The sequence below is a fragment of the Lonchura striata genome, chromosome 18 (assembly GCF_046129695.1).
Source record: "Lonchura striata isolate bLonStr1 chromosome 18, bLonStr1.mat, whole genome shotgun sequence".
NCBI classification, from domain to species: Eukaryota; Metazoa; Chordata; class Aves; order Passeriformes; family Estrildidae; genus Lonchura; species Lonchura striata.
Window position 1 is genome coordinate 2,758,005 of NC_134620.1, and position 27,737 is coordinate 2,785,741.

Consider the following 27,737-nt stretch of genomic DNA (forward strand, 5'->3'; position numbering starts at 1 on the left):
CCTGTTCCACACAAATAAAACCCAGAAACCCCAACAGGGCAGGTCTGGACCCTCTGGTGATGGGATGATGTGAGGCAGAGCGGATTTAGAATCCAGTTTTGGTTGCAGGGTTCTGGGAAGGCTTTGGGTGATTTATCAAAACCTGCTCTCTGTGGCTCCAATTCCAGGGTCCTGATTCCTTTCCAAGGGTGTTTCACTCTCAAAACTATAATTAGTAATAAAGATATCCTTTTGTTGGCAAAGATTCTGGAAAATACAAGCCAAATTGCATATGGGAAACTCAGAATTTGAGCCATGTATATTCTATGTATAGGTTTTGGGAATAATGCTTCCTTAATATAGTCTATCCAGGTAGAGGTGGAATTTAATTCACTTAAAACTCAGCCAGCCTTTAAAAGATATCAAAATAATAAGAAATCTTGAGTTGATGTATTTTTATGCCTGAGGAATGGGCAATCCTGGAGTTCCAGAGGAAAACCTGCAACTCCCAAGCTGAGGCACAAACAGAAGGTAGAGATCAGGTTCCTAAAAATGGGGAATTTTCTGGACGCACTGCCAGCTCTACACTGCAGCTTCTGAAGGCCCTTAAAAAATGGGAGCAGAATCCATTAAGCCAAAGTAACCAATTTCTCCAAGGAATGAAAGCTTTTAGCAGTGACACTGAGCCCAATGAGCACCTTGTGCTGCATCTCCAATGGGAAGAGCCAAGAAGGCTCCAAGGATTTTCCATAACAAACGTACCTGGGACTATCCAGCACCTCTGCCACTTCTAAACAGTGAATTCAATAAACAGAAGCTGGGAACTTCTTACAAATATTTTTTTTCAATTTTGCACGTGTATAAATCATGTAGGAAAAGGACATTTCTGATGGGTGTCGCAACAGCCCCAGGAACAGGCAAATGCTCAAACCCACAACTCTCTACAAAAGTCTCTACTTTTACAACTTTAAACATTTCCAAATAAAACCGCAAATAGTTTAAAAGCTCTCTGAAAATCCTTAATTTGTTGAGAGAAAAACTGTTGTTGAAATACAACTGCCACAAAAGCTCAGGCAATTTATTCCAGTTCATTTAGAAATCTAGAAATTTATTCCAGACATTGAGCCTGGAGCACCTGAAAGGGATGGTGTGACCCTGATGGGTTTGAGCTCACAGAGCTTGCCAGTGCTGGGACCAGCAGAGAACCAAGGGATCATCCTATGCCGCTGTGCCAAAAGTGGCACAGGAAAATATCTCTGCCCTACATGAAGACAGCAAAAACAATCAGTAAAGTAAAAAGTAAAGAGGTTTGGTTTGTTTTATTGAGGTTTGGTAAACCAAGGGTTTGGTTGGTTTTACCGAGGCCAGGGAAGGTGTTTAGGTATGGCCAGGGGTGTGTGAGCTGCTGTGCAACACCCATCTGGAAATAAACCTTTCTGCTCAATCTGAAGTTCGGTGACAGTATCAGTCATCAGCATCTGCCACTATCAGGTACTTGGGCAGTGTTTGCCCTCTTCAGGATGACCTGGAGAGGTCTGCAAGAGCCCAAAAGTCAGGCCCTGAGCTGCGAGCCAGGAGCTGAGGGCTCGCTGAGCTCTGCGCTTGGCCCAGTGCCGCTCACTCACCACTTCGTCTCCGTAGTCGCCGTTGAGCCGCAGGGAGCTGTTGAGGAGCTGGCTCTCCAGGCGGCTCTTCAGCTCCTGCACCTGCTTCTTGAGGGTCTCCACCTCCTGCTGGTGGCCCGTCTCGATCTGGCGCAGGCGCTGCTGGATGACATCGCTGTAGACGGGCATCCCGTCATCGTCCAGGTGGCTGCGGGCCGGCTGGTCCGGGCTGCTGGCCGGCTGCTTCCCGAGCTGGCTGAACATCCATTTCTGGTGCAAGTTCCTCAGGTGGAGCTGAGCAGAGCTGCAGCTGGCCGTGGACACCTGCCGGCTCAGCGAGGCCTTGATCCGCCCGTCCTCGCCGTTGACGCAGTGTCCGTTGGTGGCGGGAAATTTTGGGGCCGTGAATCCCGTGGGTTTCTCCACCAGTTTGTTCTCCAGCTCCAGCTCTCCATTATACACCAGCTCATCTTTGCGGTCTGCTAGAGGCAAGGCACAAGGGGAAGGCATCGGGAGGTGGACGGTGCTGCTACCAGAAGTCCTGTGCACTCTTGATCCCAGTTTTTGGAGCTCTATCATGCACTCCCCCTCCGGCCTGTTCTCCAGAGTTCGGGACAGCTCGTCAGCGCTGTTGTCGAAGGGGTGAGGTCTGTGGCACAGAGCCCTGGGTGTGAGCTCAGGCTTTGCTTCGGTCTCTGTTAAGGTTTCCGTGGAGCTTTCGATGTTGGATGTCCTTTCCTCCAGCAGGGCTGTCAGAGGGAAGGCAAGGCTGGCCTGGCCCGTGCCATACAGGCTCTCTGCTTCTCCTTCACCTTTCCCAAGACCTTCCTCCTCCGTGTTGTTTGGAGCGTCTCTGTTTCCGGAGCCCTCGGAAGGAACAGCCTGCAGTCCTCTCCCCTGAGGGGCCTTCTGGAGAGCGCTCCTGGGGTCGCTGTGCTCGTCCTGCTGCCCTTTGAGCTCCGCAGCACCATGCGAGGCTGGGTGTGTGTTGGCTGTGGGATTGTTCATTACGGTACCTGTATCCGCCTCGGCCTTCTCCCCACACAGATTGTCAGCTCTCTTCTCCTTATCCAGGCCACACTCATCTCCTTTCCCTGCTGCCTCCAGGCCACCCCTCAAGTGCTCCTCCAGCCCAACATCGTCTTTAGTGGCCTCCTGCAGAATGTTCTCCATTTGTCCCTCTGCCACCCCGGCTGCCACAGAGAGCTCTGCCCCCATGGGGGCCCTGCCCTGCCTGCCCAGCCCGTCCCCCTCGAAGGGGTCGTCCCCAGGGGGGCCCAGGCTGCTGAGCTCCAGGGAGCGGCGGTGCTCCTGCCACTTCTCGTTGAGGCTGGGGTCACTGCTCCGGCGGTTGGTTGTAGGCACGCTGCTGTCACAGGCTGTCGTCAGATTGTCGAAGGATCTTGTCTTTGGTAGCCTGCAAAGGGACAATCCCACTCCCAAGTCAGAGGATGTTTTTGTAACACTGAGATACTGTGGTTGAAAACCAGCCCCCCACTTAGGACAGTAACAATCTGCCAGCTAATGGACTTGTGGGAAGTATTATCCAGGAGCACATTCCAACCATCTGTAGTGCAGAGCTGCTTCTGTACTTCGTTTGCCATGAGGAAAATATGTTAAACCAGATTTCAAACATTCCCAAATTAATCCCTTTACCAGCAAGCCCCAACCCTGACAGCCTGGTCACACCTACTAATTAACATGTACTCAGAGTCACTGTACAACAAGCAAAGAAATGGTTATGCAACATTGAAAAATAACTCAAGTTCAAGATAACCAATGAAAGCTTATATCCCATGAGGGCAGAAGGAATTCTCTATGGCTATGTGACACCCAGAATTTAACTCTATTTGCCCAGCTTCTCTCTGCCACACTGTCAGCCCTGAAAGGTGACAGCTTCCAAACCCACCCCATGGACAGGCTGTGCTTGGGCAGCTCAGTCCCACAGTTCCGCCAATGCACCCGGGAGAAATCCTGCCCTCCCACCCAAACATTCTCCTTTCATATCCCCCAGTATTCTCTGTTGATCTTACTTCACAGGATGGGATTTCTGGGCTCTAGGCTCACCTGCCCAGAGGCTGCTCTTCGGGGCTAGAGCCTGGCACAGGGTACGGGGCACAGGTGTCGTCGGCGGGCGTGGAGGGGGAGGAGCAGGGCAGGTAAACAGCGCTCCAGAGCATCAAGTTCCGCACATGGCACACGGGGTACAGCACCTGGCAGGGGAGCACAAGGGAAGGGTCAGCTGCTGCCTCCCAGCAGGAGTTCAGCTCTGAGGGGGCAGTTCACTGGGCAGGTCTCAGCTGGGACATGTCCAAGGGCTGGTGACAGCTTTTCATCAGCCACACTTGGGGCAAGAATGACCTTTTCTGTCAGAGGCACAAAAATGCCAGCCTTCAGCTCCTGCTGAATGAACTCCTGCAATGAGCTCTCTGTGAACATACACCTTCACGACTCATGGAATTCAGTGGCTTGTTATGAGTGCTGAGGTTCCCTTGTGTGTTGTGTTGCACTGTGCCAGAGGGAGCTGAACTCATTCCATAGACCCCAATCCACCACAGCCCAGCCTGGCTCCAGAGGAGGCACTCATGGGTACATATTCAGTACATGCAGAAGTTCTCTGAAGAGGCAGCTTGCTCTTAAAAGGGATTTCTTGATTGTGGAATATACTTTCTGCTTCACTTTAAAAACACCTGGGCTCATTTTAGTAGTTCCACTCTTTTCCAAACAACTTTCCCATGGAAAAGCAGGCGGTGGCAGAGGAACTGCTGGCTCCACCAGACAGGCACTGCCCAGGCTCCCCAGGGAATGGGCACAACCCCAAGGCTGCCAGAGCTCCAGGAGCATTTGGACAATCCTCTTGGGGACAGGGTGGGATTTTGGGATGCCCTGTCCAGGGCCAGGGGTTGGGCTGGATGATCCTGGTGGGTCCCTTCTTAAATGAGGATATTCTATGATTCTCTGAACACTCAGCTTCCCTGGCACTGAGCAGGAGAAGGGCTGTGGGGTGGCTCCTGCTCTTGAACAATTCTGGCTCTATAGGAGATGAAGCTGCACCATAGGCACCTTTTAAACCTGAAGCAAAACCACAAGAAAATGAACCCAAAACAGGAAATTACCCAAACTCCCACGTGCAGAAGGAGTATCCTTGTGAGTATTTCCTGAGAACAGGGGCCAAGTGGGATAGAGCACAGAAGGGCAGCCCAAGGACAGACCTGTCCACATAGTCACTGTGAGAGCCCTCTCTATGCTCCTCCTGGCATTTTCATGGAAATCTAGAAGCATCCACAGCTTTAAGATCCCCCCAGGCTGTGTCTGCTCTGCCTCACAAACTCACCCCAGGAGTGTCAGGTGGGAAGGCTCCAAGGGCTCATTGCAGTGACAGCCCAGAGCCAGGGCACACTCAGCCAAGGAGGGAAGTAGAAAATTCATCTTTTTACAACCACTGTGAGCATGAAACTCCTTCCTGCTAAGCCAGACTTTAGTTTTGCTCTAAGAAACAACTGAAAGCCACATCTGTCATAAAACCAAGGCACTGCACAGTCCTTACAGTTCAGTTTATGACATCTGATACTTTGAGAAATAAAAAGGGTTTAAATATTTATGCAAGTCTTTGAAGTCCCAACCATGATGTCATTTAGTGTTTGCTCTCTTGCCCATGAACTGCACCCCTGAATCCCTCACGTGACCTTGTACCAAACACACAACTGAGCCTCTTCCCAGAACCTTCAGTGAGCTCCTACACAGAGGAGCCAAAATAAAAACCTGAAGGTATAAAGAAAAACAAAGATACACTGAGCCACTTTTTCTGTTCAGATTTAAAATGAATTTAGACATATTGTCTAGGTTTGCAGGCAATTTTGTGTCACTCCTCTGACACAGCTCAGTTCTCCAGAGAGGTCTATTTATCAAACACTGAAATGCTTTCTGTTACAAACAATAAAATATTTAGTCACAGAAAACACCTTCCCAGCACAGAGAAATTTCTGAGATGGCACCTGACATTCCCCAAATATCAGCAAAATTAACCCAAGACTTCAAACATCAGCCTGAGCTGGGTGTTCCAAGGTGAATGTCAGGATGAGCTGAGCTTGTCTGGAATCACCTCTCTGTCCGTGGTGACAGTTCAGAGAGCCACACAAGGGTTTGGGGTGGAAGGGATCTTAAAGCTCATGTAGTGCCACCCTGCAATGGGCAGGAACACCTTCCACTATCCTGGGTTGCTCCCAGTCCCATCCAACCTGGCCTTGAACACCTCCAGGGATGGGGCAGCCACCACCTCAGCTGTGGTGGAACCCCAGGTCACCGGGTCCCACTGCTGGGCTGTTTCTCAGGGGACCCCCATTTGCAGGACACTGTTTGGGGCAGCCCCCAGGGCTCTCCCACAGCAGGGGACTGGGGTACATACAGATTCCGACTGGGAGGAGTAGAGCAGGTTTTTGAAGGCTTTGTTTGCTGCCCGCAGCAAAGACCAGACGGAGCAGGTCCGTTCCTGAGTGTGTTTCTCTCCTCTCTCTTTCGCATTGTTGCACAGGAATGTTCCAAAGAGGCAGGAGTAGGTGTGCTGCACCAACTTCACCTGCACAGAGCCACACACACACAGTGTCAGCTGGCACCAGGGGTCGGCCTCAGCTCCCTTCCCATCCAGGAGCAAACCCCGCCCCAGGGCCACCACACCAACCCACATTTCTCACATACTTCCCTACAAACCAATTGCAAAGGAATGCAACGGGAGCAGAATCTTTTAAAATCATAACTGAACAAATTCAGGAAAAAACGTAACATAGAACGACAAAATATTTGTCATGTTGTTACAAACTTATTGCCCTGCAGGCCAGGCAAAGCAGAATCATGATTCCTCTGCTACAAAACATTCATGCAGCACAGAAATGCTGATCATTAATCACTCCATGCTGGGCCCAGCCTAACAAATGCCATCTTAACTTCAGGCATATCAATGACTTCCTTGGGATTATTCAGACGTTTAAATGAAGACAAGTGGTTCAATACTGTAATAAATTAGGAGTTCACTCTACAAAGGCCAGCACACCACGGGTATGTTCCCTCCCAGCCCAGGGAGATTAGCAGTGTGCTGTGAAGCCAGTTACTACCTGTTGTATCTCATTTCACAACTGAGCCACTCGGGGATTGTACATGGGCTCAGTTACATGGCTGAGCTGGCAAGTGATAATTCCAGTCAGCCACAATCACAGGAATGTGCCTTAAATCTCTTAGTGGATCAGACACTTCACAAAAACTTCTACTCTTCAGACTACTGGTCCTGCAGTCCATGACTGGCACTTCCCCAGAGATGTGAGAACTGACTTGGACCTTCCTGGGTGAATTCCTAATAGGAATGCTGTCTGCTTCCAAAGAAGGTAAGCACAGCTCCTGTGTCCTACACATTTTCAGTGAAGAAGCCAAAAAAAATGAATGGAGCAGGTTGTTTTTAGAGGAGGAGTATTCAAGTCAAAACAAGATCCAAGAAGGGGGGAGTTTGCATCGGCAGTAAGAAGTTTTTTTCAGGCTGTGTGGATGTTTTACACCACTTAGGTGAGACTATTCAATCAATATAATTTATTTCTTTAAAGTCTAAAAGAAGTCCTTGAGACTCCTGCTTTTAAGAGTGAACAGACTCTGTGGGTTTAACCAAATGCTTTTGTTCCCTGTATCCAGGCAGCTTTTCTGTTCCCTTTATCACGTGAGAGCATATATAGAATATATTCATATATATATAAAATAATGGAATGGTTTGGGTGGGAAAGGACCTTAAAGCCCATCCAGTTTCACTCCCTGCCATGGGCAGGGTCACCTTCCACTATCCCAAGTTGTTCCAAGCCCTGTCCAACCTGGCCTTGGACACAGAACAGTGGGGAAATCTGCCCCCAGGCTCTCCAGCAGTGTTTATAGCAGCAGTGTACTACCCCAGCAGTCTCCCAACTCACAAGGAATGCTTCGTTAAACTCGAAGGAGCAGGGGAACTGCCTCTGGAGCTGATGGACACAGTCCAGCCACTGCAGAAACACCGGGCAGCGCTCATTGAGGTCGTCCGAATTCTCCCCGTGGCCACAGCGATCTGCAAACTTGTGGCCAAAATCCAGCCACTCAGTCTCCACTAGCACCTGGAAACCCTGCAGGGAGGAGAGGAGAGATGAAGAATTCCTGTATTTCTTTGGTTCATTTTTCTGAGATGGTCTGAGACTTGTGGGAATTGCTGTGTCCTCTCTCCTATTCCCCTCAGCACTGGGCTCATTACTTCTTTTTACTGCTTTCCCTAATGCCTTTGTGCTCTGAAATGGAATTAGGGCAGATAAGGATTCCCAAACTACACAAACAGGAAAGGGAATAAGGCAGGTTAAGTCCTCAGTGACTGCCAGGGAGGATCCCGATATGAGCCCTATCTCATCCAGGCAGTGAAAAGTAGGAACTTCATCTTGCCAAAGCTTCTGGATCATGATATCCAGTATTTGGACAAGTTATATAAAAACTTTTCTTGAAAATGATGGTCAGATCCACTTGTCAGGAAAGAAAACCATCCATCCACAACAGGACATCCAAGCTCAGGGAGAGCAGGTGCTTGTCTGTGCATACAGCAGTCACAAGGTTGATTAAAGGTTCACTTGAGTGATTTTTCATGAAAAGGGCAAAGAACATTCCCAAACAGTGCCTGGTTGAGCAGCTGAATGTCACACCTTGTCTCACAGGACCTCAAATCCATCACAGGGCAGGAAGGTTTTTGTTCTTAGTGGAAAGAAAAATTGTAGAGAATGTTTATTGAGTCAAAATAATGGCTGTGATTAGAGCCAAAATAATGGCTGGCAGCTGAAAAGCTTTAAATCTGACAGCACTGAAAACTCATTTTCCTCAATGTTTCTGGTCCTGGTACAGACAGCTACAGTTTATGGTTTGCTCTGGGTAACAGGGAAGGCCCAGAGTGTGCACAGCACAACTCTGCTCCCCAAGCAGGAAGGACAGCACCCTTTGGAGGACCAGGAGCAGATCCTGTGCCCAGGCCAGAGCACCACGTTTTGCCTGATGGATGCCAGCTTCTAGAATCCATGTGGAAAAGGATCCAGGAAGTTTTCACACTTCCATCCAAAAGGCAGTTCCAGCTCCTGGTCCTAGTGTGTGTGAGGCTTTAAGCAGCAGCTCACAGCAGTGCTCAGACACAGAGTTCTGTTCTGGACAACAACGGCATCTTGCCCGTGGGCTGCCAGATGGAAACCAGCCAGCACATGTCCCACAATGCTGAAAAGTGATGGAACAGGGGAAAATCAGGAGAAATAGAACTGACAGAGGGCAATGAAAATGTGAAATTGGAAAACCATGCAGCTGGGAAATGCAGCAAAGAGGAAGGCTCCCTATCAGTGCTTGGCTGAGAACCTGCAGGGATGCAGCAGAAGCTGCAACTGCAGCACTTTGTACTTCATATTCCTAAACTAAATATGGGGAAGCACAGACCATGACTGTGCAGTTACAGCAGAGGGAATGTGAGCTACTCCTGAGTAACACATGTACCTACATCTGGGAGTAACTGCAGACTACAGGTGACAAACGACTGCCAGCTTCAATGCCTTTGCCAAGGGAGAAACCTGAAATAACTCACAGCCAGACTCCCTCCAGAGACCCCAGTGGCTCCCAGCTGCTTTACCCACCTCTGTGGTCCTGTAGTAGGGGTCCAGCAGGAGCTTGGCCAGGGCCACGATCTGGGGCGTGCGGTCCCAGCCGTCGGAGCAGTGAACCAGCACGGGCCGCTGGTCCCGGTCCACGGCGTGCACCACGAGCAGCGCGGATTTCAGGAGCACTGACAGGTGCTGCAGCCACTTGGTGCTCTCCAGAGCTGACAGCCAACTAGAGGGAAACCAGGCAAGACAGTTTTTGCTCTTTTAAAATGCTTTCAGGTTTGGATGTCTGAGTTTGTCATGGCAAAGCTCCCATTTTAATAAGCTGCAAGTGCCAGTCTGTAGCATTTTTCACTTGTGTCTCGTTAACACTTTCCCACAGGTGGAAGCAGCAAAGCCACCTAGCCAACCCAAGGAACTGCCAGAATCTGGGATGAGCTGAAGGTTTGCATCTACTTTGAAACCACGGAAGGCTTAGCAGCAAATTCCAAACAGGGGAATAGCAGATCAGCCTGAGTGTGAGCGCTCAGAAGCCCACCAGGAGAAACAACATTCTGGTATCAATATTCAAGGTTACACTCTAATTTCAGAACTAATTTGCTATGTTCACTTCAATCAGAATAAACCAGTGACTTCCATGAAATGGAAAAACACAGCTTAGCGCTATTACCAAGGGAAAATCCACTGAATTTCAATTTAAAAATCATCAGCAGAAGAATGTGGCTGCAGAAACATGGAACCAAAGGCCCAAACCCCCAAACTTCCACTTACTTTCCTGGATCTGGCATTTGTGTGCAGAGCAGACGGAGCGACTGGAAGCTCTTGCGGATGGAGTGGATGTTTGCCATCCCCATGAACACCACTTCACAGTTGGGGTAATATTCTGCAGGGAAAGAACAAGACAGAGGGAAGAAAATAACAACTACCCTTCTAAAAGAGGATTTTTTTCATAAAAACAAACTCCCGTTGCTGTGGACAGATGAAATAATCTGTTTACAAAGATTCTGTAAGTCCTTGGAGCTCACTGGGTATTCCAGACATGACAGCCCAGCAAAACAGGAAGCATTTAGCAAAGTCCTGCTGTATTTATTTCAAATGTTTCACTTCAGGTTACAAAAAGCAGAGTGCAAGCCTCTGGGAATTCCTGCGCTCCAGGTTCCAGAATGTTTGTAAAAAGACTGAGAAACATCAAAAGATGTGAAACATAAATAATATTTAATTGGCAATTTATGGATTTAAGTTAGACACATTTCAGAATCCCTTTTCCTAAGCACTCAAAAAGGCTGAAAGCTTACTTCAGCCACTTGCTTTCCTCTGAGGTGAATTGTATGAGGAAGCATCACACATGTAAGAAATACTGGGAGCTCAGGAAAACAAGATACATGGAATTACTTTGGATGTTATCAAGCAACACTGGAGGCCTGGACAGACAGGGCCAGTGCTCAGGGGACACTAAAGAGCCAGAAAATACCAGTTCAGTAATTTTCCCAAGATTTAGTTTTCCCTTCCCTCTGCTGTAATGCTTCAGTCTGCACATGATCACACAGTAACTAAAATGACCATTTCTACAGGAGAAAAATAATCAGGATTCAGAATCTGGGATACTGAGTGCTTGCACAAGAAAATTTGGGAGTCTGTTTTGTATCATTTGATTTCCAAGCTCTTTATCAGCCCAACAAATGCTGGGTCAAACACAATAAGGGACTGCAACTCCAGGAGCAGCCTCAGACAGTATCAGACAACTTCAGAGATTCTTTTGTATTTTTTACTGAATTATCTCTAAATACAGCACAGATCAGCTATTTTTATACAAAGAATGAAGCAGACCTGGCAATACCTGCAGAAAAATTAGCAGCAAGAATAAACAGGTTTTATTGAAGGTGACAAGCTGTTTGAAAACTTTCTCCACAGAATTAAAAAAACAATATACAGGAAGAAAATCAAACCTCCTATATACTCTGCTTTTCTGTTTTGAAATTTTATTCTCTGATTATAATAATAATTCTGAAGAATTATTTAGTGGTTTAGAGGTGTTAAATAGAAACCTATCAGTTTTTTAAACTGGTGGTTACAAATCAAAATGCAGCTATTGCAGCAAAGACCAGAAGAAAAAGTCAAAAGAGCTTTTGTTATCTTATCTCCAGTTTTTCTGTCTGGGATTTTTTTCCAGCCTCTCCACCCATGGAATTTTAATAGGCTGCATTAATACCCAACAGTGCCCATAAATAATATCTTGTTTATAAAACCACCAATTCACAAGTGCCAAAGAACACAATGTGGTGTTGCAACTGTATTACACATGCAAGGTGAGGCAGGATTGCAGTTGCTATGATACAAATACTGAAAAATGCTTCAGCTTTAGGGAAATCGCTGAGAAGTTGTATTTTGTGCAACCATTCTAGAATATTCTTCTCTTCTGCAGCCAGTGGGTTTTACATGTTCAGGGGTTTTAGACATGAGCACACTGGATACCTTTGTCTCTCTCTAGTTTATACATCTGACTCAGCAAGGGAAAGCTCTTCAGCAGATTCCACAGGGTTCAGCATTCACTGAGCACTGTAGCCAGCTGGGTTAATGGCCTGAGAACAGACTAATTAACAGCAGCCTGCCCTCTGAAGAGCTGGGTGGGGGCTGCCATGATCCAGAACGTTCAGACAGATGAGCAGTGTACAGACAGTGCTGAAGGGTGTCAGAGTAATCACACTGGAGCAAATCCCTTTGATTATCTGGAAAGTTGAGGAGGAATGCTGCTCACCTGGGCACTCACAGCCACCCCCCTTGGCTCTGTTGGCCACGGCTGCTGCGTAAGATCGCGCGTCCAGGATCAAAAGCTTCTGAGGCTGGATTGCCAAACTCTCTGCTCCTGAGGCATTGGAGATGGAGGAGTCTGGGGGAGAGGAAATGGGTGAGGAGCTCAGAGGATCCTTCTGACATTGGTTACAGCATGAGTCCCTCAGCCCACAATGCTCATGCACTGCAGAATGGGGACTAAATGCAACAAATTCCCTCTGTCACAGCACCGGAGATTAAACTTTTACATAAAGCTCTGCCCTCAACAGAAAAACAACGGTGACAGCCTTACCAAATTCTACATCAGAGAGGTCCCCTCCGTTGGACAGATCTCTGGAACAATTCCCATTCATTAACTTGTTACTGTTGGACCTGGAGTCTGAGGCACAGGCTTTGGCTACGGACTGGACCAGGTGCTCATCGTCGGCGTTCCTCCAGCCCCACCAGCTCACCTCGGGCTGGCCGCAGCGGGAGATCACTGCCCCATTGCTCTGGTGCCTGAAAGCAGAGGGAAAAAACAGTCAACCATCAGGATGAAGACCACAGAGGGCACAAAAATTTCAGTGAAGTGCTCCAGTAGCTTCATTCCCACTGGGGACCATTGTTCAGCAGTAATCCCCAACCTGGGATTCAGTTTCCCTACAGAATGATGGCTGTGACCACAGTCACTGACAGGTGAAAATCACAGCAAGGTCAGGAAGAGAAAACAAAGTATCTTCTTGCTCAATATTTTGGCCTGTTGGGCAGTGAAAGCTGGGAAAGCTGCTTTTTGGAACAGCAGGTGAGGCAAGACAGAGGAATTGAATATGGATGGGGGATAACTGAGAACACCCTAACCTGGACATGGCTCTCATCTCCTGGGAGGTGACATTCAAAAAAATTTTTTTTGTTTCACATGCCTGAAGAGCTAGTAGTTATTTCCTTAAATCTGACCTGGCTTCTTGTACTACGCAAAAAGAACAGATCTGGAATAATTAAAACTTACTGAACCATTGCAAACTTGCTCTGAAAAAGATATGAAGACTTTCCACTGTAATCTATTAAAAAAGAGGACTGAAATGTATTATCACAGTAATTCCACTCCATGCCTTTGTACTGGCACTTCCCCCTGCTGTCACCAGCTCTGTGACTCGCCAGTCACTGAAGTGCTTGCACCTGGCAGGAACAAACTTCTTCCTGACCTTGCCCAGCAGCACCTGAATTCAGGGAGCTCAGCCTTGGGGAAAGGAGGCCCAGCTGTGGGTGGAGTGGCCAGAGAAGCACACACAACTTCTGGGGCATCTCAAAATGTTTAATCCCTGCCTTATGTCCCAGCTGAAATGTCTCAGCACTCATCCACATGGCTCTTTGTTTAAGTCAAAGGATCATAGGACAGTTTGGGTTGTGAGAAGTCTTAATGCTTATCCAGTGCCACCCCCTGCCATGAGCAGGGACACTTTCCACCATCCCAAGCTGCTCCAAGCCCCATCCAGCCTGGCCTTGGGCACTGCCAGGGATCCAGAGGCAGCCACAGCTGCTCTGGGCACCCTGTGCCAGGGCCTGCCCACCCTCCCAGGGAACAATTCCCAATTCCCAATATCCCATCCATCCCTGCCCTCTGGCACTGGGAAGCCATTCCCTGTGACCTGTCCCTCCATCCCTTGTCCCCAGTCCCTCTCCAGCTCTCCTGGATCCCCTTTAGGCCCTGCAAGGGGCTCTGAGCTCTCCCTGGAGCCTTCCCCTCTCCAGCTGAACACCCCCAGCTCTTCCAGCCTGGCTCCAGAGCAGAGGGGCTCCAGCCCTTGCAGCATCTCTGGTGCCTCCTCTAGACTGGCTTCAGCAGCTCCAGGTCCTTCCTGTGCTGGGCCCAGGGCTGGGGCAGCTCTGCAGGTGGGGGTCTCACCTGAACAGGGCAGGAAGGCAGAATTCCGCCTTTCCCTACTGCCCATGTAGTGGGATCAGTCCAGGGCACAGGTGCATTTCTGGGAATAACAGCTTTTCAAGCAAAGGTGCCTCTGGGCAATGCTTTCCTCACCCAAGAGTCCCCCGTGAACCCTGGATTTCCAAAGCGTGCACCTGCCAATTACAATTCTTGTATGTTATGATGTGTGATAAGATTTTAGAACCTTTACTGCCCACCTCAGCTTCAGGGCAACCAGGAGCTGTGCACTTCCTCCAACCAGGAAACCCAGAGTGCTGAGGGTCAGCTTAACCTTTAAGCAAATCTTACCACCCCCTGCACAGGAAGCCAGCCCACCCAAAGCAACCAGTGTTGACTTTTGGGCTCTGAGCACTCTGCTGGATGTTCTGGAGGTGTGACAGGCTGGTTTGTGCTGCGCTGTCAGAGCTGTCACCCCCGGGTGCTCTGCGCCACCTCCTCCGCAGAGTCCCCGCGGGCACCGCGTGGGCGCCGCCGCCTCCTGCTCCTCATCCAACAGCAACACAGGGACAGGCTCCGTGGTGCACAGCCTCCAAGTGATCAAACAGGCTGGGATACGGGTTTGAAGTACTTTTCATAATTCTTTTATAATTGTTTCATATAAAATCCCTTCACTGAGAGGAAGCACTGACACGCTACGTTAAGTGAGGCAAAGGAAAAGCGATGCGAAGCCACAGCTCTTACACCATGTGCCAGCCGACTGCAGGCACAGGGAAATGGATTTCTCCTGGAATTAATAACCTTCCACAAACAGCTCTACCCACAGCAAATTAGTTCAGGAAAAAATACGTGCCAATCACTGAAAGGCCACCTAGTTCCCCGCTATGCTTGCACAAATAAAAGAAAATAAAACATCATTATATGTGTAAGAAATCTATTTTGAACAGAGCAGCTCATTTATTTTTCCATATGCTCTCCCAGATTTCATTACTACCTGCTGCAGAATAATTTTCATAGGTTCATAAAGAGTTATATTTTCATCTCCAGGTCCTTGCCTTGCATTATAAAAATAATGAAGAATCATTAGGCTGGGAGATGAGCTCGTTGGTGGCTGTGCAGCCCCACCAGTGCCCTGCATAAATCTGCCATGTTGAGAGGTACCAGAAATCAGCACAATTCTAGTAAGGGGCATGCTGGAGGGCTGAGGAATTTCACTCATTCCAGCTGGACTGGCCACAGGGATAAGGAACAGCCAGTGTGATGCTGAGATCCCCAGGGACAGAGCTGGGATAAGGGCATCACTCAGAGCTCAGAACAAAACAAAACTATTCAAAAAACTTAAAGCAAAACCTCCATGGAGAACTCCCTAGAGATAAAAAACCCTGCAGCTCCCTGCAAAAACTAAGAGTAAATCAGCATTAGGTAACTCTAAAGCCCTGGACAAGCTGCTGTACAGCTGCAGGACACATGTACACCTCTGCACAGGCTTCATCCTCCCCGTGTTCACACCACATTGGAGTACAACAATAAATCCCCCAAGTCCTTGTAACCACAGAGCAGTGAGGAGCAAGGAAGGGTGAACTGCTCCCTGTGCTGCATTTCTGAACCATCAGCACCGTAGTGGAAGTCCCTTTGTTGCAGTTCAGGGATGTAACTCACGGCAGAAACAGAATTTCCATGTGCCACAGGATCCCTGGGTCTGTGTGGGGGCTCAGCCTCAATGCTAAAGGACACTTCCACACAGAGAACTTTCAGGGAGGCTCTCATGATGCTGCTTCTACAAGGTAGGAGGAAGCTCTTGCTATTGTCTTCCCAAAAAATCCTAAGAGCATTCTCCATAACATTGATTTTCTGGGGCCAGATTTATCTACTTAAATTATTGTTCCCAGAGAGGCTGAGGCTGTGGCTGCCCCTGGATCCCTGGAAGTGTCCAAGGCAGGCTGGATGGGGTTTGGAGCAACCTAGAATAGTGGAAGGTGGAATCAGAGGATGGAATCAGACAAGCTTTAAGCTCCCTTCCAACCCAATCTGTGTTTCTGTGACTCTATAAAATATGTGAATAGGCTTAAAATTGGAAGCAGAAAGAAAAACTGCAGGGTCTGGTGTGAGATTTCTTTAGAAATCTGATCACAGAATCGAAGTAACACTCCTGACAGTCCAATCTCCACTGAGCAGTCCTGGAGCTTGTCTCCCAATCAGCCTGCTGGGCTTTTCAGCCTGGACTGCTTCACAGGGACAGTGAATTTCCTTGTTGTCAGTGTGTGTTTCTGGTCTCTGTCCCGGTGATCTGAATCTGAGACAAGTGATTGGACTTACTTAAAAAAAAATCCAGATTACTTCTTTTTGCCATGAAGCAAAGCAAAGAGAGGTTTAATAATGTGATCAATACTGAAACTAAAATCATTAAGTCCCAAAATTATTTCAGTGGATAAAAAATGTTGAGTAAGCTCTTGCCCCTTACTCCATCAAAGGGTTTATGTGTGTGTGTGTGTATATAAATATACATATATATCATATATATATACATATATGTGTGTATATATATACATATATATCATATCATATATATATATATATATATCTCATATATATATATATATATATATATACACACATACACATATATGGAATTCCATCATTCCAATCCCCCTGCCATGGGCAGGGACACTTTCCCCTGGACCAGGATTCTCCAAGCCCAGTCAAACCTAGAAATCCTCCTCCCCTCACTGCTGTGAGCTCTATTAGAGCCCAGAGTGATGAAATGAATGTCTTGAAAAATCTATTACTAAATGTCAAGATAAGAAAAAAAAAATCAAAAAAGAGAAACACTTTTCTTTCACTGATTTGAAGCTCAGCAATGAATCCCCATGTGTGGCTTACCACCCAGAGTCTCAGCACAACTGATGAAAATTGAACATGGGGACTGAACAATTTCAGTCTCTGTGGTCTTTTCACTTTTCAGTTGCTCTTCAGTAAATCTCTGGAATGCAAGATGTTCCCAGGAATGAGATCTAAGTGCTTTCCTTCTGTGCAGTGATGACAGGAGGGGGAATGCTGCCCTGGGGAAGTTTGTTTGCAGGTGAGGTGTCCCCTAATTATGTGACGACTGCAGAAAAGGCCCAAAAGCTGAACCCAAACCCACACATAAATCATATTATTCTCCTTTATACATATATATAAAATATATACACACAATTTAGTACTGTAATAACAAAATACCCAGGTTTTTAAAAGTCAGCATATGCTGGAAAGCATTTTCCCCCTTCCCAGAGCTGAGCAGAGGAGAGAACAACTCCTTCACCATTCCGAAAGAGACCACACTAAAACCCTTTGTTGTTTGGGAGGAAAAGAAGGAAAGAGAGAAGGATTTAAAGATAATGGTTTGCTGCCATGAGCCAATTTGTTCTGCCTTAACTGAACAAGAACCCTTAAGCTCAGTAAACAGTTTTGTGGCCTACAGCTCTCCTGCCCTTGGCTCCTCTGACACAAGCTCCAAGGACCTGCCAGCTTTCCTGCTCCCCACGTTCACCAGGAATGGGTGCCAAGGCTTAGGGAATATCAGTATTCATTATCTTTTCAATCCCTTTGTCATCTGATGTTTTAAAGGGATTTTAAAGATTTATGGGAGGATAACCACACCAGGGAAGGGGCCATGGTATTAAGTGGCAGGTTTATAGGACCATGGAATGGTTTGGGTGGGAAAAGACCTTAAAGGTCATTCCATTCCATCCCCTGACATGGGCAGGAACACCTTTCACTAGATGAGGTTGCTGCAAGCCCTGTCCCACCTGGCTTTGGACATTTCCAGGTATGGGGCAGCCACCAAACAGCCACAAAATTCAAAACATTTGAAAAAAACAGATGCTGAAATGTATTTCTTACTAAAGAAGCTGCCAAAACCCAGTCTCTCAGACAAGCAGTTTTATTAAGAAGAATTGCTGGAATCAGTCTAAGGAAGGGTCTGTGTAATTAAAACTATCTAAAATATGGAGATAGAGCTAAACTGTACATTAATTTTTAATCTGAGTTTTAGATCTCCTTCAAGTAATTTTGGTATTTGTCCTTGTTTATACTGCAGTCTGAGAATCAGCCAGATGAGTCAGGGAAAAGCCAAAGGAGTACCCAGCCAGGGAGGCCATTTATCAGATCTCCTCTGATGTCTTCATCTTCCATTTTTTCATTTTCATATTAAGAAAAGTTAAAAATCAATCTTAACTGGGGTGACTGCCCCAGGAATGATTTGCAAGAGATGCAAATGCTGAGTGCTCCTCCAGCATGTGTTTGGAATTCTAAATAAAACCCATTATTCCCACTTGGAGCGCATGTGAAGCATCTGCCTTACCCAGACCAGCCTGAGCACCTCCCAGAATTCCCAGTTATGACTTAGTCCAGCTTTTCCTTGCCAGGACTGCCTGTTTGCAGCCTGGGGAAGGCTGCTGCAGCTGCTCCTCACCTGTACACCACGGCAGGGATGCGCTTCCAGGAGCGGAAGCTGGCCACGCTCTCCAGCTCCTTGTCCGTGATCCAGGCGGGAACGATGATCTCCTGGGGATAACTGCCACACAGCCTGGGGGGAAAGGGAGCACAGTCAGGCCTATGGAGCAGCTCCAGAACCCCAGAGTGCACAAGGCAGCACTGGAGGAACCTGACAGCCCTTTTGCTAATTCCTGCTTCCCTGGATGTTAATAAACTCCCCTTTCTCCAGCATTAAATATGGTGGGATGGCTTTTTCTCCTTCCTTCGACTTGGAGAAGCCAAAGCAGAGATTCCTCCTGCAGGGACACCAACCCCCAGCTGGGAATCATTATCCTGCACAGGCAGAGCACTCCAACTGCTCCATCACAAAGCGTTCCAGCTGGGTTTGCTCTGAGCTGGAGCAGGGATCAGCCAGAACACCCTGTTCCCCCAGCTGGGGATCGCAGAGCACCCTCCTCTGCTCCGGAGCCTAAAGAGGGCTTTTGTCTGCACTCTGAGTACCTCAGAAAGTGTTTTCTCTTACCTATTCATCTACAAATCTAACTCTTCCAAACCTGTTTGCACTTTTTAAAAATACATGTCTTTGAAGTAAATTAGAGAATAGGAAACAATAAAAAAAGTCTTAAAAAGTTCAAACTCCACTCTTGGCTCACTTAAGATCTCCCTTAGAACTGTTCAATAATAAGCCACATGAAAACCTGATATTTTCAAGACTAAAAAACTGTAGCAGCTAATAAATATTAAATAATTTAAATCACATTTTTTCTATAAACCAACAAAAAAATTGTAATTCTGATTGTCCCTTCTTGGGAATTGTGAAGTTGAAAAAAGTTTCAGTAACTGAGTGTTCTGAGATGCAGTTTGGCTGTGGAGGAGAGCCCCAGCACTCACTTGTACTTCTCATTGATGTTGGAAATCCTCCAGGCATTGTTCATATCAAACCCCATCCGCTCCACTTCGTTCTTAAACCTGGAAGTTACATGTTCTCCTGGGGACCAAGAGCACAGGGGGAAATGAATGGGAAATAAGGAATTAGGATTCCTTTTTGCAGAACAGAGAAAGCAGCACATCCTTCAGTCCAAACCCACCAGCTGCAGTTCACAGCCTCATTCTGACATTTGCACTGACATCTCTCCCTGGCCAGCTCTCCAGAAATGCCAGAGTCCAACAAGGAGTTTTACTCTGAAATTACCAGCTTCTGAAAATTCATATTAAGAAACAATGCTGCAGACCAGAACCAAGGACATCAGCAAAGGAACCAAGATCCATCAGCAATCCAAGTGGGATGGTTGGAAGTTCAGAACAATTTTCTATCAGTGAGGAGAATGTGAGGCTCTGGTGAAAAAGAGTAAGATCTGGAATGTGCCCTGGAACACAGGCAATCTGTTGAATATGCATTTCCAGCCCCAGGTTTCCTGTATGGCTGGAGGCAAGTCCTGTCATTTATCCTGCATCTCAGTTTTCCACCATAAATTGGACATTATTCTTCCATGAGTCATGAGGAGATAGAGAGGTAAAACGCATAAATGATTGTTTGACATAAATATCAGTCACAAGAGCTTCACGAACTCCTGGATTAATACATTAAAGGAAGTGGAATGAACCCCATTTATTTCCTAGACACTTTTGTTTTAAAGTCTCAAAACACAATTGAAAAATATACAATGGCAATAAAGAATAAGAAGACAGAAAGTCTGGAAAATGAGACAAAATTTCCAGGTTTCCAGGGCTAAGAAAAGTGCTAAATTTAATGAGCATGTGAGCAGCACTAGATAAGTGATTCTGAAAGTCCATCCATTGCTTGTCTCTTTAAATTACTGCAGCAGTAAATCCTGAGACAGAGCAGCACCCAAGGGGGAAAAATTCTGCTGAAAAATTAATGCTTTAAGTATTGCATCTTTCCATTAAATATTTTAAAAATCCCTTAAAGTCTTTCAATCCCCCAGATATCTGCAGATACATGTTTAATCCCAAGATGTAAATGCACATGTCTGAAATGATTTTTAATGCCATGTTACAGAACAATTAGAAATAAATATAAATAAGTAAATTAAGAATATAGATAGCAGCCTAATTACAGGACTTAATTAGCTACAGTGTTATAAAGATCCTTTGTCAAGAGCAGAGGTGGAATTGGACAACACATTCCAGCCAGGCAACAACCTCTGCCAGATTTCTCCTTAGCAGTGACTTTTTAAATTTAAAAATCCCACAAATTCTTTTACTGGAGCACCACAAGGATGGGCTTCCTCATCACCTGCTCCTTAAAACTTGTGCTACATCCTTAAGGAATTTTTTGGATAGCAAATGAGAGTGCTGGAAATATCCCAAATCAGTGCTGCTCAGCCTGCTGGGTTTTAAGAGAAACACATAAAGCTACATGAAAATCATATATTCTGTTTGGTTTTTCCCTCTTGATTTTTAGCTGCTGTGCAGTCACAGGTTTTTCTCTTGGAAACAAAACCCCAACCTTATTATTTCGTCCATTTATCCTGAATTGCTGGTATTTTAAGAGGCACTTTGAGCCAACATTTATAACATTTAGAAGCATCCCACTCCACTCTCAAAATCCCAGGGAAAGCAACCTAAGTATTTTGTGGGCTTGTGCTTCCTATTAAAGCTGACCCTGTCAGCCACAGCCTGGATCTCTACTATAGACACTGCTAGCATATTTTTCCCAGAAAATGTGTTCTGTTGACACTTGGATGGATTTTGAAGCACTTTAGTACTTTTGTCTGTATCTACCAAATAATGGGCTCCTTGGACATAGAAGAGAAATGACAATGTCTTGGGATTGACTTCTTCAATCACATTCACACTGATTTATTTCAGCTATAATTCAGCTCTTTGAAGGAGAATATCTACCCCCAGCCACAGGCAGCTAAAAGGAGATAAAGTTATACTAAAGAAAATTATTTGATAGACAAAGCTGCAAGAAAAAAAAATTGATTGGTAAATATTAATAAAAAGGTAAATGTTGCTTCTTATTGCTGGAAGTGTCCAAGACCAGGCTGGACTTGGAACAACCTGGTCTAGTGGAAGATGTCCCTGCCCATGGCAAAGGGTGGAATGAGATGGGCTTTAAGGTCCCTTCCAATCCAAACCATTCCATGATTCCACGGTTATCCTAACCCAGCATCGGGCTGAAGTCCCTTTGTTTCAGCAAGAAAGAGGAGACTCAGAAAGACTTCAACAGGTCTGCCATCTCCCATTTCCCAAATTTAGTTAAGAGGGAAAAGCCCTGGGTGTGAAACTCTGCTCTGAGGAGATTCTTGGCATTTTCCAGAAGCTGCTAATGAAGTGTGTGAACAGGAACAGGGCCAGGGAGCTCCTCCTGCCACTGTGTGATCCCTGCTCCTCCCCAGACAGCACAGATACAAGAGCCTGTGCCAGGCTCCAGAGCAGCTTCAGCAGCAAGGACAGAATACCAGGAACATCTCCCAGCCTGCTAACGGGGACACTTCCCTGAGGCAGTGAATTGTGACTGACAGGAGATCACAGACCACCTGGAAATCAGATTTCTTATACTCAACCAAGTGCTACAACCACCAGCATGCCAAGCTTGAGCTTTTATTTACTTGTGGGCTTCAAAGGCTCTGCAGCAAAGATGGTATTCCACTGAAAAAAGATCACTGCCTGTGGCTGTGAATGAACCTCAGGGGTTCCCTTCTCCTCCCCAGCATCCATCTTGGAGATCACTGTTCCAGACAAAAAGTATGGCAATCAGCCCAAAATGGTTTAGACTGAAAGCTGCTCCCATGTAGAACAAAATGCTGCTGGTTCTACGCCTGACTGACTGGCTGAATCAAACCCACCCCAGCGATTCCCTGGGGATATCCAGGTGCTGCTCTGGTGATCCCAAGGCTGTTCCCACATACCTGGTCGACACAAGTCCCCATGCTGCTCCTTCTCACTGGCGTAAACCTCCATGCACCAGGCGTGGTAGGCGAAGGAGAACAGGTCCTCGATCTTGGACGGGGGGCGGATGGCATTGTTCAGCCTCTTCAGCCAGTCCTGACACTGCTCAAAGGTGGAAAACTGACACCTGGCCCAGAGACAAACATCCCATGGGTGACTTCCAGTAAGAGAAGCCACTCTAGAAGGTGATAGGTAGAGCATGAAAAACTCTGTGAGAGCACAAAGTGAGGATAAACACCTTATTGACAACTTAGTTCTGCTTCCATGTGCACTCTAATGGGAAGTAAAATGAAACCTGTGAAATGAGTAAAGGAACACTTAAGGAGTCAGGATTGACTCAGCAGCAACATTCTGTGACTGGGAATAACCAGGGTGTGCCCTGCCAGGAATAAGGGGGACATTTCTCCATGTGTTACCTATAAAACCAAGGAAAGATCACTCAGGTCAAAGACAGGAATGTGTTCAGCCCCTTCTGAGTGCTGGAATCAGGGGGAAACTCAGAAAAGTTTCCTACACATTATAACCTACATAATAGAACTATAACCATAGTCCTGTTAGCAAGAATAGGCTGGGAGAGCTGGGGGTGCTCACCTGGAGAAGAGAAGGCTCTACGGAGAGCTCAGAGCCCTTCCAGGGCCTAAAGGGGATCCAGGAGAGCTGGAGAGGGCCTGGGGACAAGGGATGTAGGAACAGGACACAGGGAATGGCTCCCACTCCAGAGGGCAGGGCTGGATGGGATATTGGAAATTGGGAATTGTTCCCTGGGAGGGTGGGCAGGCCCTGGCACAGGTGCCCAGAGCAGCTGTGGCTGCCCCTGGATCCCTGGCAGTGCCCGAGGCCACGATGGATGGGGCTGGGAGCAGCCTGGGATGGTGGAAAGTGTCCCTGCCCATGGCAGGACATGGTGCTCGTGGTGGAATGAGATGGGTTTTAAGAGATGGGTTAATGAGATGGTCCTTTTAAAACTTTTTCTGGCTTTGTTGGGAAACACGGACTGAGCTTTGCCCAATGTTACAGACAAACAACAGACACAGAGTACATTCCCTGCACAGTAGAAACCAATCTTCAAAGCAGTGCATTAAAATTGCATTAGCTTTTCTTTTCAAGGAGGATTCCTGGACTCTTTAGAGTAAAAGGGTGGAAATAAATCAGTGATTTATTTTGCTTTGACATTTTTCTTTAAGATTTTATAGTTATTAAATATTGCCCAAGTATTTCCATTCGGCTCAGTCCTGGTTAATGATGGCATCTGCATTCCCTTGGGGCAGATTTATCTCCCCTACCTGCAAATAGCTCAGAGCCACAACGTGAAAGGGAATATCCATGTCCAACATCTCCCAAGAGTTGTAGGAACTGCAGCCTGAGGTGTTTATTTATTTCCCAACACTGACTGTAAAGCAAGTCCAGACTACTTGCTGAGACAGGATAATTCTCTATTAAACATCCACACTCAGACAAGATACATCTCACCCTAAATTCCTTCTAAATTCTTTTGAAGTTAGTGGTGTAAATAGTAAGTATTATCTCCATTTGAATTCTATTCTCAAAATACAAAGTTTGCTAATGAAAAAAACAAGAATATATTCCAACTCTTCTGTCTCAATCCCAAACTTCACCATCTCGCAACCATCACCAAGTCCTCAGTCTTGGAGATGCAATTTTGAGAGAAAAATTGATAAGGATGGCAAAAATACAAATAATTTGTATTCATTCTACAATTGAAGGGAAAAAACAAATTAATGTAGGGAAGAAGGGTGACTTTCTTAAATGTCAAGAACTACAAGTGAAGAGGAAGTTAAACATTGAATTCAAATTAAACTAAATATTACCTCTAAGGTAAAATCAGTCCTAGTGAAAAAACAGCCTTTCAGGAAGCAGCTGACCTGTTAAACATTCTGAGTGCTCACAGATGGCTGGAGTTCCTTTCATTACACAAAAGGTACAGCCAGCAAACATTTAATCAAAAAGAAATGTTCCTTTCTTCTTAATTAAAGTTCATAGATCAAAATTAATTTCTGCAGCAGAAAAGTTAAAAAAAAAATCCAGTGAGGTGCAGCTCAGGCTGGGCAGCTCAGAGAGCCCTGGCTCGGGTCTGGAGTCTGGGGAAGGACAGCCAGGAGTTACTGCTGCCTGCACAGCTGGATTTACCACCTTCCTTCACTCTCTTCCCTTAGTCCCTCATTTGCATTTCCAGGAGGTTACCATGCCTCAAGGATAGTGACTGTACTCTCAAAGGTGCTGAAAATGCAGGGTAGATGAAGCCTCCCAACCCCAAATCTTGATAAAACACATTTGCAATGTGTGTATCAGTGGCTTTATCTACTCCTGTACCTACTGATATGGAAATATTGATATATCTATAATACATTGAAGCAATCTATTCTAACTGATTGCAAAGCAGGGACAACACAGTGAGACTAAAATTAATTTCAGAACAAAACCAAGATCAGCTATGTGGGCTCAGAGCAAGATTTGCTGCTGTCCTGAACACAGCCTTCCCTGTAGAAAAATCAGACCAAATAAAAAACTTTTGAGGGAAATCAAGCAAGAAACCCCATTTCCTTGAACCATCCCAGCTGTCCATGGCATGTGGAAAGTAAATTTCCTCCCCTTTAACACTGAGCCTCTCCTACCTGATAACCTTGCAGTCCTTGCAGGTCAAATGAAGCTGGAATATATCCCGGCACTCCACGCTCTCAATAAGCTGCAATGGAACCTGCAATTAAACACATCAGATTACTTCATTTATGCAGCAGTAACAGCAATTTCTTTGCATATCTCACATGGATTTATTGCAGGTTACATGGAGGCTGAAGAGAGGAAAACAAAGAAATCCACAAGGAATTACTTCATCAGCTCTGAAGTTTGGTACCAGGTATTCATATTCCAGCTCCAGTCCCGTGGAGTCCAAGAGCCTTAAGGGATCCCATGGGAGCACCTGAGAAGGCTGCAGAAAAGGCAGCAGACACCCCAGCTCCTCTCTCATGGAATCAGTTTTCTCTCTTATAGGTCTAAATTTAGGAATCTTAATATATTTTTAGCTGATGATGCTCAAAATGAACTGCTAAGCAAGATCCCCTTAACAGATTGCTGCAGTCTGGGTGTTTTTCTGTGGCAATATCCAGTATTTCCTCCTCAGGGAAAAACCCTTTGCCCTGTTTAGAACAACACTTGTAATGGAAGCAGCCAAATTTAGAGTAATAATGCTGAATCTTTCCCAGTTAAAGTGCAGTTATAGACACTTCTGTATCCTGCCATGTTTAACCAGCAGCAAGTTGGTCAGGCAACACAGAAGAGCACCTTCAAGTACCTTTAAAGATGAGAATACCCACAAGATGAAAATATTAATTTTCAAAATTATTTTTGGAACTTTATCTGAGATGGGCAAATGTACATTATTGCCTTAAATGAAGTCATAAATAACTGCAAATTTAGCTAATACCTGTAATTAACATGAAGCACAAAGCTGTTTGAATTGTTTAGTAGATTATACAGACATTGCACAAGGCAACAAAACCTCTGCTGTCCTTTAGCAACATTCTAATACTCTGATATTTGCCATCACAGGACTAAGATCCAGCAGTTTAAGGTCTGGCTTGGGGCCCCAAGATGGGGCTGGAAGAGCCAGGGCTTCTCCATATGCTTGGGCAAGTCCTTGAAGGTCACCTCCAATCAAAGCTTCAGAATAAGGAATCCAGACAGCATCTTCTCAGGCATCACAAAGCTTAAGAAGTACCTCATTTAGGTGTAATGAAAAAAAGGAAATTAACTAAAACCAGCAGGCAAGGAGAAGAGATATCTCAAAAATACAAACCAAGGGAAAACCTCCTCCGAGCAGGGAGATGTCTGAGCGAGCTCAGGGCAGGTGCTGTGCCCAGGAGAGGGATGAGAACTCTGCTGGCTCTGGGGAAGGCAAGCACAGCTCAGGGCAGCACCTCAGACAGAGCCCAGAGCTTCTCAAATCACTGACCAGAGCTCACAGCCCCCAGGTGCAGCAGGCAGGGAGTTTTTAATGCTCAGCCTTTCCCTTGCCCATGTCAGACCACAACCAGAGGCTGCTCTGGAGCCACCTTGTTGTGCCCAGCAAGGCTGGGACAGGGCAGTTACTCTGCTCCTTCTGTGGTAACTGGACATTAAATGACAGAAAATCCATGGCTAGGACTTGGCAAGAGGGTGTCTGACTCCACAGCCTAGTAATTTGTGTTTTCAAATCTGGATTTTAAATAAATCTGCAGCTTGAATTTCTGTCCATGTTTTCAGCACTGTCATTGCTTGAAATCTGTGACACAATCAGTGACATGAAGGGGGCAGGAAATGAGGAATCCCTCCTGTGAGAGCCCCTCTGTGCCCTCCCTAAGCTCAGCATGACTGTGGGTGACTCCACCAAAGCAGCAGGACTGAAGTGCAGCACAGACCACACCAAGTGCTCTGCTCTGCAGCTGATCCCTGCATTTCACCTGCTTGTTCCTTCCAAGCCCTGCTGGACCCCAGTCTGCCAGGCAGGGAAATTGTCTGAGTTTTGTTTGACCAGTGGACAGGAATGGAGCTCAGACTGAAGAATCTTCCAGACTGTCTTTATGACTGGACAGCCCCACACAGACCTACTAATAATTCCCAGGAGGAATTTCTCCATGGAAAGGGTGCTCAGGCCTTGGCAGGGGTTGCCCAGGAGATCTGGAGTCCCCTGGAGGTGTCCAAGGAAGGACTGGATGTGGCACTCAGAGCTCTGGGCTGGGGACAAGGTGGGCATTGGGCACAGGAAGGACTCGATAGCCTGGGAGGGTTTTTCCAACTTAAATGAGTTTAAAATAACTTATTTAAATCTACCACTGAGTTAAATGGCACCAACATGGAAAGTAAAACATCTTTCCCAGCTGAGTCAAGATTTCAGACTTGCTTTTTAAGTCCAGTCTTGCTTTGTCTCTTATCTTTTTTATTCCCAAGCCCTGTTTTGTTCTGTTTTTTCCCATGTCCATCTTCATTTAAGCAGTTCTCCACCTCTTCCCTCCTCCTGGCATTCTGCTTGTGGCTCCTCTTCCTTCTGTCTGCACTCTAATGACAAACTAATTCTTCTCCTCCTGCATTATTTTTAATTTCTTTCTTCCAATGTCACTCCTTGTTTCCTGTCCTTTCCCTGTGCCCTCTGCTCCCCAGCCATCCATTCCCCTCCAACAGCCCACCAGTGATTCCCTCACAATCTGCAGCTTTTTCTTCAGGACAACCTTCCCATTAATCTTTTTAATTTTCCTTCCCAGTCATAAAAATCTGTCCCGTGGTCCTCTTGTGTTTTCAATCTCCTTCCTAGCCATTATTCTTCCCCCAGCAAATCTCTGTGGAATTATCTTCTGTCATTCCCTCCCTCCCTGATAACCTTCCCTTCCCACTGCACATCCTTCAGGCTGTGCCAGTCCGACACCCAGAGTCCGTTCCTGGAAGAGCCATCAATTCTATCTGCAGGCACTTCCCTCTAATAATGGCATGGAAACCAGGCAG

At 46.4% G+C, this 27,737-nt stretch overlaps 1 protein-coding gene across 3 annotated transcripts in view; it reads right to left on the reverse strand.

The window, feature by feature from the left end:
* The window catches only part of MTMR3 (myotubularin related protein 3), a 74,257-nt gene that overhangs the window by 6,092 nt on the left and 40,428 nt on the right, over positions 1-27,737 (reverse strand). For all 3 annotated transcript variants that reach the window (XM_021537314.2, XM_021537312.2, XM_021537309.2), the window contains exons 6-17: positions 24,878-24,960; positions 22,205-22,371; positions 19,218-19,314; positions 18,304-18,417; positions 12,285-12,490; positions 11,958-12,089; positions 9,974-10,085; positions 9,236-9,431; positions 7,526-7,711; positions 5,989-6,159; positions 3,651-3,796; positions 1,605-3,000 (exon numbers count right to left, since the gene is read on the reverse strand). In XM_021537314.2, coding sequence (XP_021392989.2) covers positions 1,605-3,000; positions 3,651-3,796; positions 5,989-6,159; positions 7,526-7,711; positions 9,236-9,431; positions 9,974-10,085; positions 11,958-12,089; positions 12,285-12,490; positions 18,304-18,417; positions 19,218-19,314; positions 22,205-22,371; positions 24,878-24,960 — 3,006 coding nt within the window. The remainder of the gene's footprint in view (positions 1-1,604; positions 3,001-3,650; positions 3,797-5,988; positions 6,160-7,525; positions 7,712-9,235; positions 9,432-9,973; positions 10,086-11,957; positions 12,090-12,284; positions 12,491-18,303; positions 18,418-19,217; positions 19,315-22,204; positions 22,372-24,877; positions 24,961-27,737) is intronic.